The sequence below is a fragment of the Leptodactylus fuscus genome, chromosome 3, assembly GCF_031893055.1.
Source record: "Leptodactylus fuscus isolate aLepFus1 chromosome 3, aLepFus1.hap2, whole genome shotgun sequence".
NCBI classification, from domain to species: Eukaryota; Metazoa; Chordata; class Amphibia; order Anura; family Leptodactylidae; genus Leptodactylus; species Leptodactylus fuscus.
In genome coordinates, this window is record NC_134267.1 from 82,781,102 (window position 1) to 82,799,788 (window position 18,687).

General features: G+C 43.2%; 1 protein-coding gene across 1 annotated transcript in view; it reads right to left on the reverse strand.

Annotated features, from left to right (window-relative positions):
• Positions 1–16,655: 16,655 nt before the first annotated feature.
• The window catches only part of UST (uronyl 2-sulfotransferase), a 229,214-nt gene continuing 227,182 nt past the window's right edge, over positions 16,656–18,687 (reverse strand). The window contains exon 8 of the mRNA XM_075267888.1: positions 16,656–18,028. Within this exon, the coding sequence (XP_075123989.1) occupies positions 17,742–18,028 (287 nt within the window). The 3' untranslated portion in view covers positions 16,656–17,741. The remainder of the gene's footprint in view (positions 18,029–18,687) is intronic.

The window sequence follows — 18,687 nt, forward strand, 5'->3', positions numbered from 1 at the left end:
CCGCCTGAACACTGGGAAAGGGGTGCTGCTCTGATGGCTACTGCACCATGTCAAGCTCCTCTGGAGGAGGGAACAAGAAACTTCACCATGCATCACCCCAGTCCGTATCCACCTACACCTGGACAGACTTGGGGTTCTGCAAGTTATTCGAGGGCAAGGGGCCCCCAGTGTTGGATATGCCAAGAAAGAGGACATATCGCCCGGCAATGCCCGAGGAACCACGCAAACCCAGAATGTCTTCCGTTAAACGGGAACTCCCTGTGGCAGCGGGGCATGCCGCGGGGGAAGTAAAGTGCCAGGACGCCCCTGAAGACCCTCGGGACCTTGTGGCCGAAAGCCCTTACTTGGAAGTGCTGATTGAAGGACAATGGGTGAGATGTCTTATAGACACAGGATCAGAAGTAACCACGATGCCTTTGAAATTCTTTGAGAGAAACTTCGGCCATCTGATGAAACCTGAGAAGGACACTTTGATTAAGTTGACGGCTGTGAACCAGACTGCTATACCTGTGTTCGGAGTAGCTTGGATGAGAATAGAGCTATGCGGACAAGACGTTGGCAAGAAGGGAGTGGTGCTGGTGGAGAAGCCAGCTCGAGATGAAGCCCCAGTCGTATTGGGAATGAATATCCTGCGAGAACTAGATCAAGTCATGTTTTCAAAAGAGGGCCCTGGTTATTGGAAGAAAGCAACTTCCCATAAGCCCACCCGGAGAGCATTCCAGCGCTTGATCAGAGCATGCGGTATCTGTAAAAGCACCCCTGTGGGTAAACCCATTGGAACAGTATATGCTCCATATGGGACTACTTGCACCGTACCCCCACGTCAGGAGAAGATAATACGTATGCCGATTGGAGGAAACCGGAAGCTGAATGGCATAGATGTGCTAATTGAACCCCTGGGCTTGTCAGAAGCTAGCCGAAGTCCAGTGGTCGCCAGAACAATTGTATCAGTTGCAGATGGACAAGTGCTAGTCCGGTGTATCAACGTACATGATTATGAAGTTACATTTCATGCAGGAGAGAAAGTGGCTGAATTGCATGTGCTCCAAGCAGAGACACTCACAGGTAGACAGTTAGCCCTACGGGTAGTGAAAGGTGATGCTTGGACTTTGGTAGTGGACCAGAATTTTGAAGAGGAGCCCACACCTGAGTGGAATGGCCAGCGAATTTTGGAGCAAATGGAAATTGATGCAAGCCAATTCACCTCTGATCAAATGGAAAGAATTGAAGCCGTACTGTGGGAGTTTCAATCTGCTTTCTCTCGGAGTGAGGAAGACTTTGGGTGCACAACGGCCATTGAGCACGAAATATCCACTGGGGATACTCCCCCAATACGAGAAAGATACCGGCAGATCCCACCTACTCTCTACCAAGAGGTGAAGACCATGCTGTCTCAGATGATAGACAGTGGGATAGTGAAGGAAAGCCAAAGCCCATGGGCTGCGCCGGTGGTTTTGGTGCGGAAAAAAGATGGGTCCTTGAGGTTCTGTGTGGACTATCGAAAATTGAATGCAGCCACAGTAAAGGATGCCTTTCCCCTGCCAAGGATAGAAGAGTCATTGACGGCTTTGCAGCGAGCCAAGTATTTCTCAACCCTAGATCTGGCAAGCGGCTACTGGCAGGTACCTGTTGCAGAAAAGGATAGGCAGAAAACTGCCTTTATTCTACCGATGGGGCTGTATGAATTCAACAGAATGCCATTTGGGCTGACGAATGCTCCGGGTACCTTCCAACGTCTGATGGAACACTGCCTGGGTGAATTGAACTTCGAGTCGATACTGATATACCTGGATGACGTGATAGTCCATGCACCCACATTTGAAGAACATTTGAGGAGATTGCGGCAAGTGCTCAGTAGGCTCCGCGCTCATGGCCTTAAAATCAAACCAAGAAAGTGCCATCTCTTTCAAACCAGCATAGAGTATCTGGGACATGAGGTATCTGCTGAAGGAGTTCGTCCTGCAGATAGTAAGGTGGAGGCCGTGAGCAAGTGGCCTCAGCCCAAGACACTTCGGGAAGTGAGAGCGTTTTTGGGACTGGCCGGTTACTACCGAAGATTTATAAAAGGGTTTGCGAAAATCGCTGGTCCACTACATGAACTCTTGAGAGGGACTTCCCAGGGTCCGAAGACACGCCCTATCTCATGGGGGCCGCCTCAGCAACAAGCATTTGATGAACTAAAGAAGGCCCTGACTAGCGCTCCCATCCTGGCATTTGCTCAATTTGACAGGCCATTCATCCTGTATACCGATGGAAGCCTGCACGGATTAGGAGCAGTGTTAGCTCAAGAACAGGAAGGCCAAGAACGAGTCATCGCATATGCTAGTCGATCCCTACGGGACTCTGAGCGGAATCCGGATAACTACAGCTCCTTCAGGCTCGAGTTGTTGGCGTTGGTTTGGGCGATGACCGAGAAATTCTCAGGGTACCTGACCGGGGCCCATGTACTAGTACGAACAGACAATAATCTATTGGCCCACCTGCAGAATGCAAAGCTTGGTGCTCTAGAACAGAGGTGGATGGCTAGACTAGCGAAGTATAACTATACCATCAAATATCGTGCTGGCAAAGACAATACCAATGCTGATGCACTATCTAGAGTCACCTGGGAGGTGCCAGTCAGAGAGGTCGATGAAGGAACTGAAATACCTGATCTCAGTCGAGTGCCCCGACGGTCACCCTTGGCAAGCTCAAGTGGGGTGGCTACTGGTGGCACGGTGCTATTAGGGAAGACTGAAGAAGAATGGGCACAGGTGCAGGATGATGATTCGGACTTACGGAAAATAAAATACTGGGTTAAAATGGAAACCTGGCCTAATCTTGACATGCGAAGTCATTTGTCTTCAGACGGATGGAAACTGTTACAACAATGGGACCGGCTAATAATTCAAAATGAGGTCATGTATCGGAGAGTGTTCCTGCCGACAGATCTTGAAGAGAGGTGGCAAATAGTGATCCCAGGTGTCTTGGCCCGAAGAGTAGCCCTTGAGGGACATGAGAAGGGTGCCCACTTTGGAGCAGAGAAAACGTACAGGTGGGTGCAGAGATTCGTATACTGTCCCCGGCTGGAGCAAATTGTCAGGGAAGTGTGCCAAAAATGCCGAGTTTGTGAGCTGGCGAAACCTCCAGAGCAGCGGGCCCCCATTCAAGTGATTCATACATCCGCACCACTAGAAATTCTGATGATTGACTACATCTTAATCGGACAATCAGTGAGTGGGCATCAGTATTGCCTTGTGATGACAGATCACTTCACAAAGTTCTCTGTGGCAGTACCAACCCGTGACCAGACGGCAGAGTCAGCCGCCCGTGCAGTGTGCAGACACTTCATCCAGGTGTATGGATGCCCGAAACGAATTCATTCTGACCAAGGAGCTTGCTTTCAAGGGAAACTGATGGAAGAGCTATGTCGACTGTATGGGATGGAGAAGTCAAGAACAACTCCGTACCACCCGCAGGGCAATGGAGCCTGTGAGAGGTTCAACAAAACACTTCTACAGATGCTCCGTACTCTGGAAACAGATCGTAAAAGGCGCTGGCCTGAATATTTGCCCGAGCTGCTCTGGGCATACAATAATCGTGTTCATAACACTACTGGCTATACCCCGTACATGCTGCTGTTTGGTCGTCCTGGACAGGAAATCACGGAAATGAATCTCAACCCACCTTCTGAAGAGATAACTAGAACCGCTGACTCTTGGGTGCAGGAACACCGAGACAAACTGAGAACCATCCAACGGGTGGTCAATGAGAGATTGCAAAAACAAGTCCCTAGAGATCATCAACCGGTGCAAACAGTACCATTGTTACCAGGTGAAAGAGTACTGGTTCGTGAAAAGCGGCCCACTAACAAATTGGATCACCGCTGGGAATCACAGCCCTACATTGTGAAACGACAAGTGTTTTCAGAAGGTCCAGTCTATGATGTCCAAGCAGAAAACTCTGATGGGCCAACTCGGAGGTTACACCGTAACATGCTGAGACCATGTCTTTCTGAGGGACGGTCCTTGCTTGAAAATACTGGAGAAGTTGAGCAAAGACGTCCAGACCCAGTGCGTTCAAGAGACACCGAGTGGTGGCTGGTCACTATGCCGCCTGTACAGACGAATGAAGTGCCTACTCCTGAATGTCCTGTGACAAATGATACCCCAGAAACTGCAGTACTACCCCGAGAGGAGTTGAATACAGTTCCTACACCAGTGACACCAAACCCAGGCATTCGCAGGTCGGAGCGCTCCACGGCAGGTATCCCCCCTCAGCGCTATGCAGCTGATGATTTTATTTGGTAGAGTTGTCGGGACGCCAACATTTTAGTGGGGTGGCATGTAAGGGTGTGATGTAGTAAACTGTCAGGAACTAACTTTGGTCAGTAGGTGGCAGCAAATTAATAAATGCCCATAGGGAATTAATGCAATTAATTCTTCAGAATGTAAATATTGTTCGAGGTTGCAAACTCTGATTACAGATAATTACTGGGACATTTTGGACTCCTACAAGCCTGGCAGTGTGCTGGGATTGCAGTTTTGATACCTTGCACTGGAGATAGTCATTTGCATCATCCATTACCAGGAAACAGGAAGTAGAGTTCTGTGGAGAGAAGGGTCCTGGCTGGAGGTGATGTGCTGAGGGGACAGTGGAGACCTGACATGCTGGAAGGCAGCCTGTGCTCTGCTGGATGGAAGAACTGCCATGCTGGCTGTGGACTGAGTCTGGAGACACAGAGTCTGTGGTGCTACTTTTGGGACTGAGTCTGGAAAGCTCTGAAGCTCAGAAGGTAAAGGAGACCACATGAGAGGAAGGCCTCAAGGACTTGTAAGTACGGCTTGGCCGCGTCCACGTGTTCCACGTGGTGAAATATAAGGGACTCTTACGCTGACACCTTATCATCTGGGAAATTGGCCTGTCTGTTAAGTGGAGAGCTGGAGCATAGGATATAACTGTACTTTTATGTGAAGACCCCATTTCACTGTGGATTACAAATAGTATTGCGCAATACTTAGGGTGCACCCCAACGAGGGACCGATCCAGGAGAACCGTGTTCTTAAAGGACTTGTATCTGGTACCTGTTAAGTAACTGTGGGAACTAGGAGTATAGTGTTAGTTTGCTGCAATATTCTGTTGCATATTAGTTTGTATTTCTTCTCTGTTTATACCGTGTTACATGTTTTCCCAGATCGCTATTCTGTGACTTATTCAGTAAACTTTGTCTTGGGGATTAAAACACTGTGTGCGTCTGTGTGGCATCGTGTACCTGCTGAACCTGTGGGCCCAGCCCTTGGTTCTCTTTCAGAATATTAAATGATACCATTGTAAAGTACAATGTGTCCCGCAAACCTCAACTCTTCATATGGCTGTCTGAACGGAAAAATGAAAAAGTTATGGCTCTTGGAAGAAAGGAAGCAAAAAAGGAAAATAAAAAATGCCTGTGGTGGGAAGGGGTTAAATGTTATTCATTGTGCTTCTACTGTAAAGCCTTTAGATTCTTCATCCACAGTTTAGCAGTGGAAAACCTCAATGTGTATATCCTATTTGGACATACATCTACAGAATCAGTAATGGGCTTGGACCATCCCTGAAAAACCAGAAGATATTTTTTTGGCCCTGGATTTCTGCACTTCTGCAAACAGCGCAGGGATTCAGGGCCAGAATGAGCATTGGCCAATCTGGACAAGAGCCAGGCAGCCGAGCTTTAATGCTATGGCCGAGCAGAGTCATTAGATCTCTGTACTATCAGTTATATTCAAAGGCCACAGGATGGCAGTCAGAAGGGGGCATTCCTCATCCTTAAGCGTTTTGACTGGGTGGTAAGGAACGTCCCCTCTGACAGTATAGCGCTACAGACAGCCTGTCAGGAGGGGTGTTCCCAGCTAGACTGTCAGGAACGCCCTTCTGACACTGAATATAGCGCACCATCGACTTTCTAGCGGTATATAAGACTGCATGTGCCCGAGTACATGAAAGGTCCTCTTTAACATCATCCTGTCAGTGTCCGGGCACAGACACTGTAGGACAGATTACATCAAGTCATGCTCGGCAGAGAAGATGAAGGCTCCTTGTGGGTTTGGTATGTGAGTACATTTTGGTGGTATCATTAAAGAGGGGCATTAATAGTGAGTGGTACATATCATTACTATGTGGGGGCACAGTGGGGGATTTTTGCTGAGTGGGAGGGTTGTAAAGCATTATTATTGAGAAACAAAGAGGGAATCAGAATTGATTGGATGCATAAATATTGGCATTAGTGTGGACATAAAAGAAGCATCAGGACTAAATGGGGTTAGGAGCACCGTTACTGTATGGGGCACTAGAAATGGCTCTTACTGTGAAGAAAGTAAAGGGGACACTATATTGATTGGCGAGCTAAAGCTGACACTTATGGCACTGCAGGATTTATATTCGTGCGATACTATTACTTTGTAGGATATAGGAGTAACTTATGGAACTCTATGTCCCTGTCTCCTCTGCTGTCCTTTTCAGGTGAAACCTAAAGGGCATTTAGGGGGCGTTCACACTACCATTGGTGTCCGTTCAGCAGTGTCCGTGGCTACTGTCCATACAAGATTTTAGCAATGGACACTAGCTGTTCCATTTGCAATTTTCATTCATTTCGATGGGATTTTATGTTGTGTTCTTTAGTGTCCGTTTACAAATCGTCCGTTTTTTCAAGCAGAAAAAAAAAATCCTACTTGCAGTAATTTTCTGTCCGTTTGAAAAAATAGTAAGTGTCCATTTTTTTTTTTTTAACATTGCGGTCTATGGACATCAGACGTATAACAGACAGTAACTTATATCCATCAGTTACTGTACATTTGTGTCCGTTATGATAGATGTCCATTTTTTTTTTTTAGCGGACACCAATGGTAGTATGAACCCTGCCTTAGACTAGATCCTGCTTAATATTTGTCCTTTTCAGGACCGCTGAAGATTGCAGTCTAGACTAGGGATATCTCACTTGCTTAAAGAAAGGCTACTGTATTCTGCCTCCTTTGCAAGTTCACTGTTGCCCAAAATTGGATCAGCATCAGAGTAGGAATATTATCGCTATTATACTGTAGACATCACTGTTAATGGATCGTGATCCTGTTTAGTGACTTACAACTATATAAGAAAGGCTGTCTGTCTGTCTGTCTTGAAATAGCACTAGAAGGATGGAAAATACTGTGGACTGCTATCGTGCTCACGCCCCAATAGACAGACCTCTATAAATATCAAATATAAAACAAGCAAAAAGAAGGGGGCTGTCACCAAGGCCTGTCCCAAAATTCCATCTTTATCCATAGGTTCTGATAGAAAAAAACCAAGCAGCAGCATACATATACACATACATAAGACAGGTACATACATATAAGGCATAAAAGCAATGACTGTTTCGTGGTATTATTTGGTCCTTACGTATTGTTGCATTATTGGCAATGTTCTTCTATTTAGTGGGTTTTATTGTGTAACATTATGACGCTAATGCTGGTGGTAACTTTTGCTCCTTATATAGTCTTATTATCTGGTGACTATAAGTTGGTAAAATACAGTGCCTTGCGTAAGTATTCTGTCCCCTTGAACTTTTCAACCTTTTGCCACATTTCAGGCTTCAAACATAAAGATATTAAATTTAAATTTTTTGGGGAAGAATGAACAAGTGGGACACAATTGTGAAGGGGAACAAAATTTATTGGATATTTAAAAATTTTTTCACAAAAAACTGAAAAGTGGGGCGTGCAATATTATTCAATCCCTTTACTTTTAGTGCAGCAAACTCCCTCCAGAAGTTCAGTTCAGTGAGATCTCTGAATGATCCAATGTTGTCCTAAATGACTGATGATGATAAATAGAATCCACCTGTGTGTAACCAAGTCTCCGTATAAATGCACCTGCTCTGTGATAGGCTCAGGGTTCTGATTAAAGCGCAGAGAGCATCATGATGACCAAGGAACACACCAGGCAGGTCCGAGATACTGTTGTGGAGAAGTTTAAAGCCAGATTTGGATACAAAAAGCTTTAAACATCCCACGGAGCGCTGTACAAGCAATCATATTGAAATGGAAGGAGTATCAGACCACTGCAAATCTACCAAGACCCGGCCATCCCTCTAATCTTTCATCTCAAACAAAGAGAAGACTGACCAGAGATGCAGCCAAGAGGCCCATGATCACTCTGGATGAACTGCAGAGATTTACAGCTGAGGTGGGAGAGTCTGTCCATAGGGCAACAATCAGTCGTACACTGCACAAATCTGGCCTTTATGGAAGAGTGGCAAGAAGTCATTTTTCAAAGATATCCATAAAAATTCTCGTTTAAAGTTTGCCACAAGCCACCTGGGAGACAAACCAAACATGTAGAAGAAGGTGCTCTGGTCACATGAAACCAAAATCTAACTTTTTGGCCACAATGCAAAACAATATGTTTAACGTAAAAGCAACACCGCTCATCAACCTGAACACACCATTCCCACTGTCAAACATGGTGGTGGCAGAATCATGGTTTGGGCCTGCTTTTCTTCAGCAGGGACAGGGAAGTTTGGTAAAATTGATGGGAACATGGATGGAGCCAAATACTGGACCATTCTGGAAGAAAACCTGTTGGAGTCTGCAAAAGACCTGAGACTGGGACGGAGATTTATCTTCCAACAAGAAAAATATCCAAAACATAAAGCAAAATCTACAATGGAATGGTTCACAAATAAACGTATCCAGGTGTTAGAATGGCCAAGTCACAGTCCAGACCTGAATCCAATCGAGAATCTGTGGAAAGAGCTGAAAACTGCTGTTCAGAAACGCTCTCCATCCAACCTCACTGAGCTCCAGCTGTTTTTCAAGGAAGAATGGACAAGAATTTCAGTCCCTTGATGTGTAAAACTGGTAGAGACCTACCCCAAGCGACTGCAGCTGTAATCGCAGCAAAAAGGTGGCGCTACATCGTATTAGCGCAAGGGGACTGAATAATATTGCACGCCCCACTTTTCAGTTTTCTATTTCTTAAAAAATGTAAAAATATCTAATAAATTTCGTTCCACTTCACAAATGTGTCTCACTTGTTGTTGATTCTTCCCCCCAGTATTAAAATTTGATATCTTTTTATTTGAAGCCTGAAATGTGGCAAAAAGTTGAAAGGTTCATGGGGCCGAATACTTTTGCAAGGCACTGCATGTTGCAACTGTATAAATGAGTAATGGCCTCCGCGCAGTATAAGGTCCAAGTCCCTGGTAAAGTGGGTAAAGTGCATATGTGAAAGGGTGCCACCCATAGATTTTGCGGTCAGCATCTGCCCACTGTCCATGTATATAGATTGAGTCATAGTTTTACCAGTAGAAACAAAAAGAGAAAATTCGAACCAAAATGTGATACCATTTTTGTTATTATTATGTTTATTTTTATGTTTTTAAATTACATTGAACTGTAAAATATATATCAAGATAAACAACTCTAAAGGGCAACAGGTTGAAAGATGGATATGTGCCAAGGAAAAGAAGTACCTTGATGATGCCACAGACTGTTAAGACATATACTATTAAATAACAGTGTAAATGTAGGTCAGAGAGAAATGATGGTTTCAGCTCTTACAACAAAGGAACAACAAGCAGTATTAGGGCACGTCTACATAGACATTTCCAAAAAAACAAAATATTTTTCAAATAAAATTCTTTTCATTATATTACCCACAGTTTTTCTATGTACATTTCTGTTTTCTTAGCACATGAGCCTTTCCCGAATGTGCTTATTTCAGTGAAAACAATATTCATAAAGTATTTTACATTTGGCATTTTTTTACATAAATAAGTCCAATGATATTGCAGCTTCTCAGCTTGTACTTGTCATAGATAGAATGTGTCATTTTAATGGTTACAGAACTGCTATTTCTCTAAGCACTTTTTAAAAAGATTCAGTATTTTTGAGAAAATGTTACCTCAAGATGTAAAAATCATGCCTCATCCTAATATATTATCATCACATTTATTGTTCTTTTAACACTTTTTACAACTTTATTTACACCACCAATAGCCATGTGGACATTGTGTCTCCCCTAAACTTCATGTGACTTGGCTTAGAAAACCTTTACTATTAATTTGAAAATACACCTCCAATTATAAAACAACTTTTCTGAAATTAATTGTAGAAGTGAATACAAGAAAAAAAAAATCAGTTTTCTTCTCAATTTGTCCAGCTAAGTTAGAACTCTATTGGGAGGCTTTTTTTTTTTTTTAATGTAGATTGTGAGCCCACATAGAGCTCACAATGTACATTTTTGCCTATCAGTATGTCTTCAGAATATGGGATGGAAATCCATGCAAATACAGGGAGAACATACAAACTCCTTGCAGATGGTTTTTTGCCCTTGGCGGGATTTGAACACCAGGACTCAAGCGCTGCAGTGCTAACCACTGAGCCACCATGTGGCCCCCCATTGGGAGGCTTTTTTTGGAGGCTGATTTTGAGGCGGATTCAGCGTCAAAATCAGCGCCAAAAACTCAGTGTGCACTGATCCTTAGGATGAGTTCACACAGGGTTTTTTGGTGAGGATATTCGGTCAGGATATTACATGGAATTTGTCTCAAAATCCTGACCAAAAAAACGTCTCCCATTGAAATGGAAGCCGGTCAGTTCTTTTTTCTGTGAGCGGTTTGTTCCGGCTCCCGGAAAAAAAGAAGTGACCTGCTCATTCTTCAATGCGGATGCCGCGGCCGGACGTCCATCTAAAGAGACCTCCCTCCCGACTAGGCCCATTCATTTGAGCCTAATTCGGAGCGGAGTGCCATGACTGCACTGCATCAGCATCCAGTCGCCACTACCGTTTTTTTGGTCCGGAATCTGACGCTGTCTCTGCCTCAAATTCTGGACCAAAAAGTTCCGTCTGAACTCAGCCTGAGTCTATGGAAAGGAGAGGAGAAGGATGCTGGAAAGGCACATTAATAGCCACAGCTGCAAATCTCTACTACTCTGTTTGCCAGGGAACCGTTCTGACAATTGCTGTATCTTTAAGAGACTTCACCACTGCACAGATTGAGGCAATATATAATTTAACAGCCTCCTACTACCCCCTCCTCTTTCCGTAGACTTCTGTGTGTGAGCTGAATACAGAGACAGATTTGATATATATTAGCAGTCTGAGTGACAATAAGGAGAAGGAGAGCCGCTTAATAAGTGAAGAAGACATTTCTTTAATAATGATGTATTTTTCAAAATCCGCCCCCTCACAATAGAGGTCTATGTAGACCGCTAGCGTTCTTTTTTTCCACTAGCGGTATCCTCCCGCTAGCGGAAAAAAGAAGTGAGTTGCCCTTTCTTCAGGCGGATTCAGCCGCGGCGTCCGCCTCACGACAGCACCCTCCGGACTAGGCCCATTCATTTGGGCCTAATCTGGAGCTGAAAGCCGTAACGGGATGCCGTGTACTGCACCAGCATCCCGTTGAGGCAGCCACGATGGAGTGTGCACACGTGGGATCCCCGTGTGAACTAGCCCTTAAGAAGAGGAAGGAGAATGCCAGACGGAGCAGAAGAAAGGCGGCTCTGAAATGCTGTGCTCATAGCATAGAGGGAACGCCCCCTGTGCTGTTTGAGCGTAATTACCATAAAGAAGAAAAATTAAAAAAACGGCGACACAGACCTTCAAGATAAAGGTAAGAGATGAATAGCAGGCTATTAGCTTAAAACCGTTTTTTTAATGATAGAATCCCTTTAAGGAACTGTGGATGTCAATATTAACTAAGAGATCTATCTAATGCATATATCATAATAAATTTCTCCCACACCCGATAGGATCTCACCATTGTCCCTTTTTACATGCTAGTTGAAGTATGTGATTTAATCAATTTTCCAAGAAATGGATCAATGGATGTTTATTACATTATAAAGAGGTTATGCCATGAAACCATAGGATAGGATAGAGAATAAATTGGTGATAGGTGGATTTCTGTCCTATGAGACACTCACTGATCCTGAGAACAGGATCAGTGAATTCAACTGCAGCAAAAGAAGCAAAACCATCTGGTGGGTGCTGGCAAATTCTCGCTCCAATTTACTTTATCTAACTTTGGTGCTCCCATTGAAGTCAATGGGAGTAGGCACATTTTTGTATCTACCAGGGGGTTCGGACATTTTGGTGTTCAGTGGTGTTCTCAGTGGTCAGACTCCCAACAGTCAGCAATTTATTCCCAATTTCTATGGAAGACAGGCCTGGGACTTTCAGAAGACTCCTATCATAGTGACTGGAAAGCTCCTGCAGTCTTGCCACTTAGAGCAGCTGTAACAACACCAAAATATGAGGAGTTTGGGGGAAGGGGGGAATGGCACCTGATGGAAGGAGGGAAAACTAAGGCCACAGAAAGGGTTGATGCTTGCGATTAGAGAGGATTTTGATCTCGGGTATTACCACTGAAATCTCCGCTGTGTAACACACATTTTAAGACTCGATACCTACTGTGCTAATATAATGTTCAGAAAGGGTTAAATGATCACTAACTTCTCAGCATAATTTCCTTAAATCAAAAGCCCAGATGAATATAAGAGACGTGTGTACTGTATCTTATGTAAATTCTGGCTTTTTTTTCTCCTCCTCCTTTTCCCTACTAAACTGACTTTCACTCTGAGATATCTGCTGAATTTCTGTTACTAGAGCAAGACATGCTATGAAGAGTGGAGGGGGAGAAGTCAGCAATTTGTTGTGTGCTATATTAAAGACAGAGGAACAGAAGAAGCTGTAGGAAGATTTCTGTCTGACTCCAATTGCTGTATTCACGTCAATGCAAGCCAGTAGTTCTCTATAATGTCTTATATGATCCTGATGCAGCTTCTGGGGTAGAGAGAGTTATGGTGCAGATTTGTTGTCTGTGTTTCCTTCTCTGGCACAGATCTCAGACGTTAGCGCCATGTCTTGGCTGAGCAATACAGCAGAGATGTGGCCACTATGGTGGCTGCCATATTTAAATACCCAGTGGATGTTGAGAAGGAGGTTACATCTTAGTTGCCCATAGCAACCAATCAGCGCACATCATTCATTTCATATTTTGCTGTTAAAAAATGAAAACTGTGCTGTGATTGGTTGCTATGGGAAGCTAAGACACTTTTTCTTTTAGACAGTTTAGCACATCTATCCTATTTAATGCTGTGACAGTATCAGATCTCTGACTCTCTTCTTCCCTTTCATAGAATTCATTGCAAACGTCCATTGCTAGAGTGTGGAGTTTTGCCCAGAATCACTCAGATAAGGAGTAATAGTTGAAAGAGTTTTGTGGGACTAAAAAAAGTGTTTTTAACATCAGAGAATTCTTATTATATTAATAAATAAACATAACGGAATACCTTTGAGTTTGTTGACCATTTTTACTAATCCTCACATCCTCATTTAGGGCTAGTTCACACGTGAACAAAAGGGGTGGATACAATGTTGATCTATGGCAGACCGCCGGGCTTCTTTTTTTCGCTAGCGGCAGGCTGCCGCTAGCGGAGAAAAGAAGCAACATGTCCTTTCTTCAGGCGGAAAACGCCTGAAGAAATCAATAGAAGTGAATGGGAGTCGAAAAACCGCCAGGTAAAAACCGCGCGGTTTTTTGCATGTTTTTACATATTTTTTTTAATAGGAAATCACACCCCAGAGGGGTGGTCCTGGGACCGCGACCGAAACCGCGGCGCAGTTTTCGTAAAAAAAAAAAACGCGTCAAGAACTGCGCGGAATGCAAAAAATCGCGTCGAAAAAACTTGCAACGGTTTTTTTCAGTGCACAAAGAAGCTAGGCGGTTTTCACGTGTGAACTAGCCCTTACACTCCCTGGCTGTGGGAGTGCCAGTACTTCTCCAGAAGCCCTTTCCAGGCTCCACCCACTGCAGTTTTCATCCATGCCCAGAACACCCTGCTAGCATTTTCCTTCTTCAACCAGTATGCCCTGTGATGATGTGCAATACTCTTCATGTCTTGCTTCTTGTTATATGCACATACATATATACTCTACATATACCGTATATATTTATCACATGCACATGATCTGCACTACACCAGTGATGAAGTTTGGGAACAGCAATGAACACTCAATGCCTCTCATAATGGCAAGCAGATATTTAGCCTGATAGGATAGACCCATTTCAGGCAAGCAGCAGAAAACAGCAGTGCCCGTGAATGTGACATCAGTACTGACACATTCATTGTGAGTTCTAATAAAGCTAGGTTCACATCTGGGGGACCCTCTCAATGGAAATCTAATCCGCTTAAAAAAATGGTTACCCGTGGATCCCATAGACTATAATGGGATCCGGTGGTTTCAGCACAGTTACCGCCCAAAAAGGGCGAAAAGTGTGAAGAGGGGAACTATTTTCCTGTACGGAGAGCCAACACTGGTGTGAACCCAGCCTAAGGGTGCGTTCACATGATATAAAATGGAGCATGATCTGGCATGTCTACGCGTGTCAGCAGTTTGCGCGCTCAAAAAGATCCCATTGATTTTACATCGTGTGAACGCACGCTAATAGTGCAAAATCTCATGCCCTGAAGGAATTGTCTGCAACAAGCACTGTTATATCCACAAGAATTGGCAAAATGGAAGCAGTTTTATGTGGGGAAAAATACATAATACAGCTTTTTTCACTCTTTTTACACTGCCTTTTTAATTCTTGCCTTACCCACATAAGTTTTTGGGGAAAACACAGTGTTTCCACAGGTAATGACATGCGGCATTTTTCAATAATACATCGGTTTTACGCAGTGTTTTTTTCAACAATAAATGAAATCTCATTCACTTTTCTGCATTTCCAAAGAACCAAAACCACTTCATTTCCACATTTTATATGTGGTCTCAGCCTTGAAAACACAAACACTTTTCTATTATTGAAGTACATTGTGAAGTTTCTTCTCTTCATTTGCCATACTGATTTATGGAAATATAAATAAAAGGTTACTTATGCTTTAAGTTCTGGGAATTTTATATATCTTATATTTTACATCAAATACAAAAATAGTAATGTAATGCCTACAATATACAGTTCTGTAATGAAATATTCATCAGGGTAGACAGCTGGAAATAGAGTTCACCAAATAAGTTTTGCACCTAAGCCTCTTCAGTATGAAATAACAACGAGCCTTTTAATGTAAAGTAGGGTTGTTCTTAGATGGTAAGCAGAATCCTTACGTTGGATGGAATTTATTAGGACTGGCGCTTCTTATGCCAGTCTTAATTTATTCCCTGAAAGTCACAAGCCATGCTAGATTTACTAAGAGGCATCAGGCTCCTAATAATTCTTGTGCATGTAAGTGCGACGAAATTGAATTCTATGTTAGTCAGGAATTGGTGTAGGTTACTGGTATAAGGGTTGGTTCACATCTGCGTTGGTATTCCGTCCGGGGGAGTCCGCATAGGGACCACCCCGAACGGAATACCAAACGCAATTGCAAGCGCTGTGCAGTGAAAGCACACGGATCCCCATAGAATATAATGGGGTCCATGTGCTTGCCACCAGATCTCCGCACAGATCATGTGGACAAGAAAGTAGTTCACAATTAGAGATGAGTGAGTACTATTCGAAACTCCCGTTTCAAATAGCACGCTCCCATAAGAATGAATGGCCATTTCCATTAATTCCTATGGGTGTGTGCTATTCGAAACGGCCGTTACGAATAGTACTCGCTCATCTCTATTCACAATCTACTTTCCTGTCCGCGTGATTTGTGCGGGCAGTGCGCGGCAAGCACATGGACCCCACTATAATCTATGGGGAAACGTGTGCTTTCACTGCACAGTGCTTGCAATTGCATTTGGTATTAAGTTTGGGGGGTCCCCATGCGGACTCCCCCCGGATGAAATACCAACGCAGATGTGAACAAATGGTAACTCGGGTCAGTTTTCATGGCCTGCCTATACATTCCCGCCACACACAACCCAAAAAGTGTTGACGTAGGAGAAGAGATGCAAAGTTGTCCATTATAGATGCTCCGTGTTGAGGCACTTTTTTTTGGCATTTTCAAGGTGCGGCCCAGATAGTAAATCTGGGTCATTATCGATGTTTCCTCCTTAATATCAATGTACCTTGCCTACTGGACTTAGAAGTGCTCATTCAAATTTATAAACTTTATTGATTATTGTCATTTCTTTGTGAGCAGTTTCTTCCACTTCAGTGCACCACAGTAAGGCCTTAGTCACACATCCACATATCACATATGGGTGGTGTCCATATCTTACACGTGTGAATGAGGACTAAATCCAGCTTAGTTTCACCTGGATGAGAAGAAAAACATTATTAAAATGAAGCTGCCAAATCTTAGAGCAGGATGTGATGGAAGGAAGGGAGCTGGAAGGGTCATATGATATGGAGGGAATTGTCAGGGGATGTTTTAATAACCTGTGGAAATCAAATCTGCCAAAAACTGATAGAAATCTGTTTCCATAGAGGCAATATCTAGTGCTGTGTCTGAGGCCTGAGTCACATCTGTGTTCAATATTCCATTCGGGCCCCCGAACGGAAACCTATATACATTAAAAAGCGGTTAGCTAAGAAACCACATGGACCCCATAGACTATAATGGGGTCCGTGTGTTTTCCATGTGGTGTCCACACAAATCATGTGGAGAGAAAAATACTGCAAGCAGCACTTTTCTCTCCGCATGATTCATGCGGACACTGCACGGAAAACACACGGACCCCATTATAGTCTATTGGATCCGTGTGGTTTCTTAGCTAACCACTTTTTAATGCATTCGGTATTCTGTTCAGGGGGTCCCTGAACGGCATACCGAACGCAGATATGAACCAGGCCTAAGTCTCCATGGGTGAGCTATAACACTTTTAACTAGGATATGGACTGATTCAATTTCTATCATGCAGCAAGTCATGGCCGTGCATCACAGGCGGTGAGCTGCATATTGTTTCTTTTTGCTTTCTGCACAGTGTTATAAGAAAAGCTGAACAGTTTCTGGACACTAAAGCATGGTAGACTGATCTTATGTGTCTGACAAAAAATAAAACCCAGAAATGGGTCCATTTTTCATCCACCCAGCATCTGTTTGTAGTGAATAACAGAGCTCATCTTCTATCTCCATCTCATATCCTGCTCTCAGAGAGGGGAAAAAAAAAATCACCTGACAGCTTTGTTGCCTATAAATGATAGTGATACAGGTAACCTGAAAGTCAGTCCATAGTGCACATACTGTAGCATCAAGCGTTTACACCGTAACCTCCTGAACATCATGTTGTTTATCTCACCTTATGGAAAGGCTGATCTGAACCGCAAAAAAAAAATATCCATAAAAAGGAAATATGAAATAACATGAGCATTCACACGTGTACAATTTCTTCTTTTGTGCAGGTTTTGCTCTGGCCATCAAATAAAAGAATATATAAAAGCATGACATAGCTTTCCTATGTATAGAGGTGTGCTTGGAGCTCCTGGATTGCTTTGGCTACAACTGCTGTGTAACACAACTTAAGTGCAAAATATCATATTGACAAAGGCTGTGCATCATATGCACAATGCGCCAATTCTACACATTCAATATTCTGCAAATGCGGCTAAAACTTTAACACATTCCTGCAAATACTGGCAAAAGCTCAAGTCCTTGTGCTGTATCTCTTTTTTTCTCAATACTACTAACTTACTGAACATAAAAATCAAAGTAAACACAACCCGCAAAATCGGGCACATTTCCCTAATACCCAACATGTGGGAAAGTATTAATGCAGTTCAGCATTAACCATGTTCCTTAAGAATTTTTTTTAACAATAAAAAAAAGCTCAAGAAATGGATCTAGACTTGTGAGGCTACAGCTGCAGTATCATCTTTTGTAAATGTCCTCCAACCACTTATCATCTTGTTCCTCCTCATCTTCTATGGGTTCCTCAGTTTCCATGGGGATGGGTCCTGGGACAGAGATTTCTTGACTGGTCCTGGCTTTAACATGTGATTTAAGCCCAAATTTTCGCTTGAGCAAATGGAATTGTTCTTTGACGTAGTGATAAAACTGATATTCATATTTCATGCGCTGATAGAGTACTTGTAGGGCATTGGGAGATGGGAAAGTTTTCTTCACTGTCACTGTCAGATTTCCAAGCTTTCTGTGTTCTGCGGAGCAAAGGAATACACAAATTATTCACAAAAATACTTGACTACAAATAACAGACAAAAGCTTACTTACTATAGCTACTAGTCACATACAACACAAGAATGTATCTGCTTTGGCTAAACATTATAAAGAATGAGAACATGACGAAGTCTTTTGGCGTTTTAGAATTATTAGTCTTTTATACATGTAAATCAGTGTTTTTTGTGGTGTCAATGGACCATTTTAGATATTTACATGGCACAGGGACTTCATAAATACAGCAGTTGGTGCAAATACATTGATAAATCTTCTCTATGGAGTTCCAAATCAAATATGTCTGTTCAGAAAACAAGAAACCTTTAGCTGCTCGCAGGCACCTCTAAGGAGAGCATTTATACAACTATTACTGAACTCAAGTGATGCTGTAGAAATCTTTATGCCGTGGGTTCCCTTTAGAGATGGCCAAAGGAAAACACAGAGTGTGGAAGTGCCAAAAAAAAGCAGTATAGTGCTGAGCCTCCCAAGATATCTGTAGGGTGGCAGGAGCCAAATGGAGCCCAAAAGGACAATGTTAATTTAGGAAGGTCAGTACTATAAATGACATATATCAGTTAACGATATTGCATTGAGGCCGATGACCTTCAAAGTGTCCCTCAAGGCATACTCTCCTGCACCATTG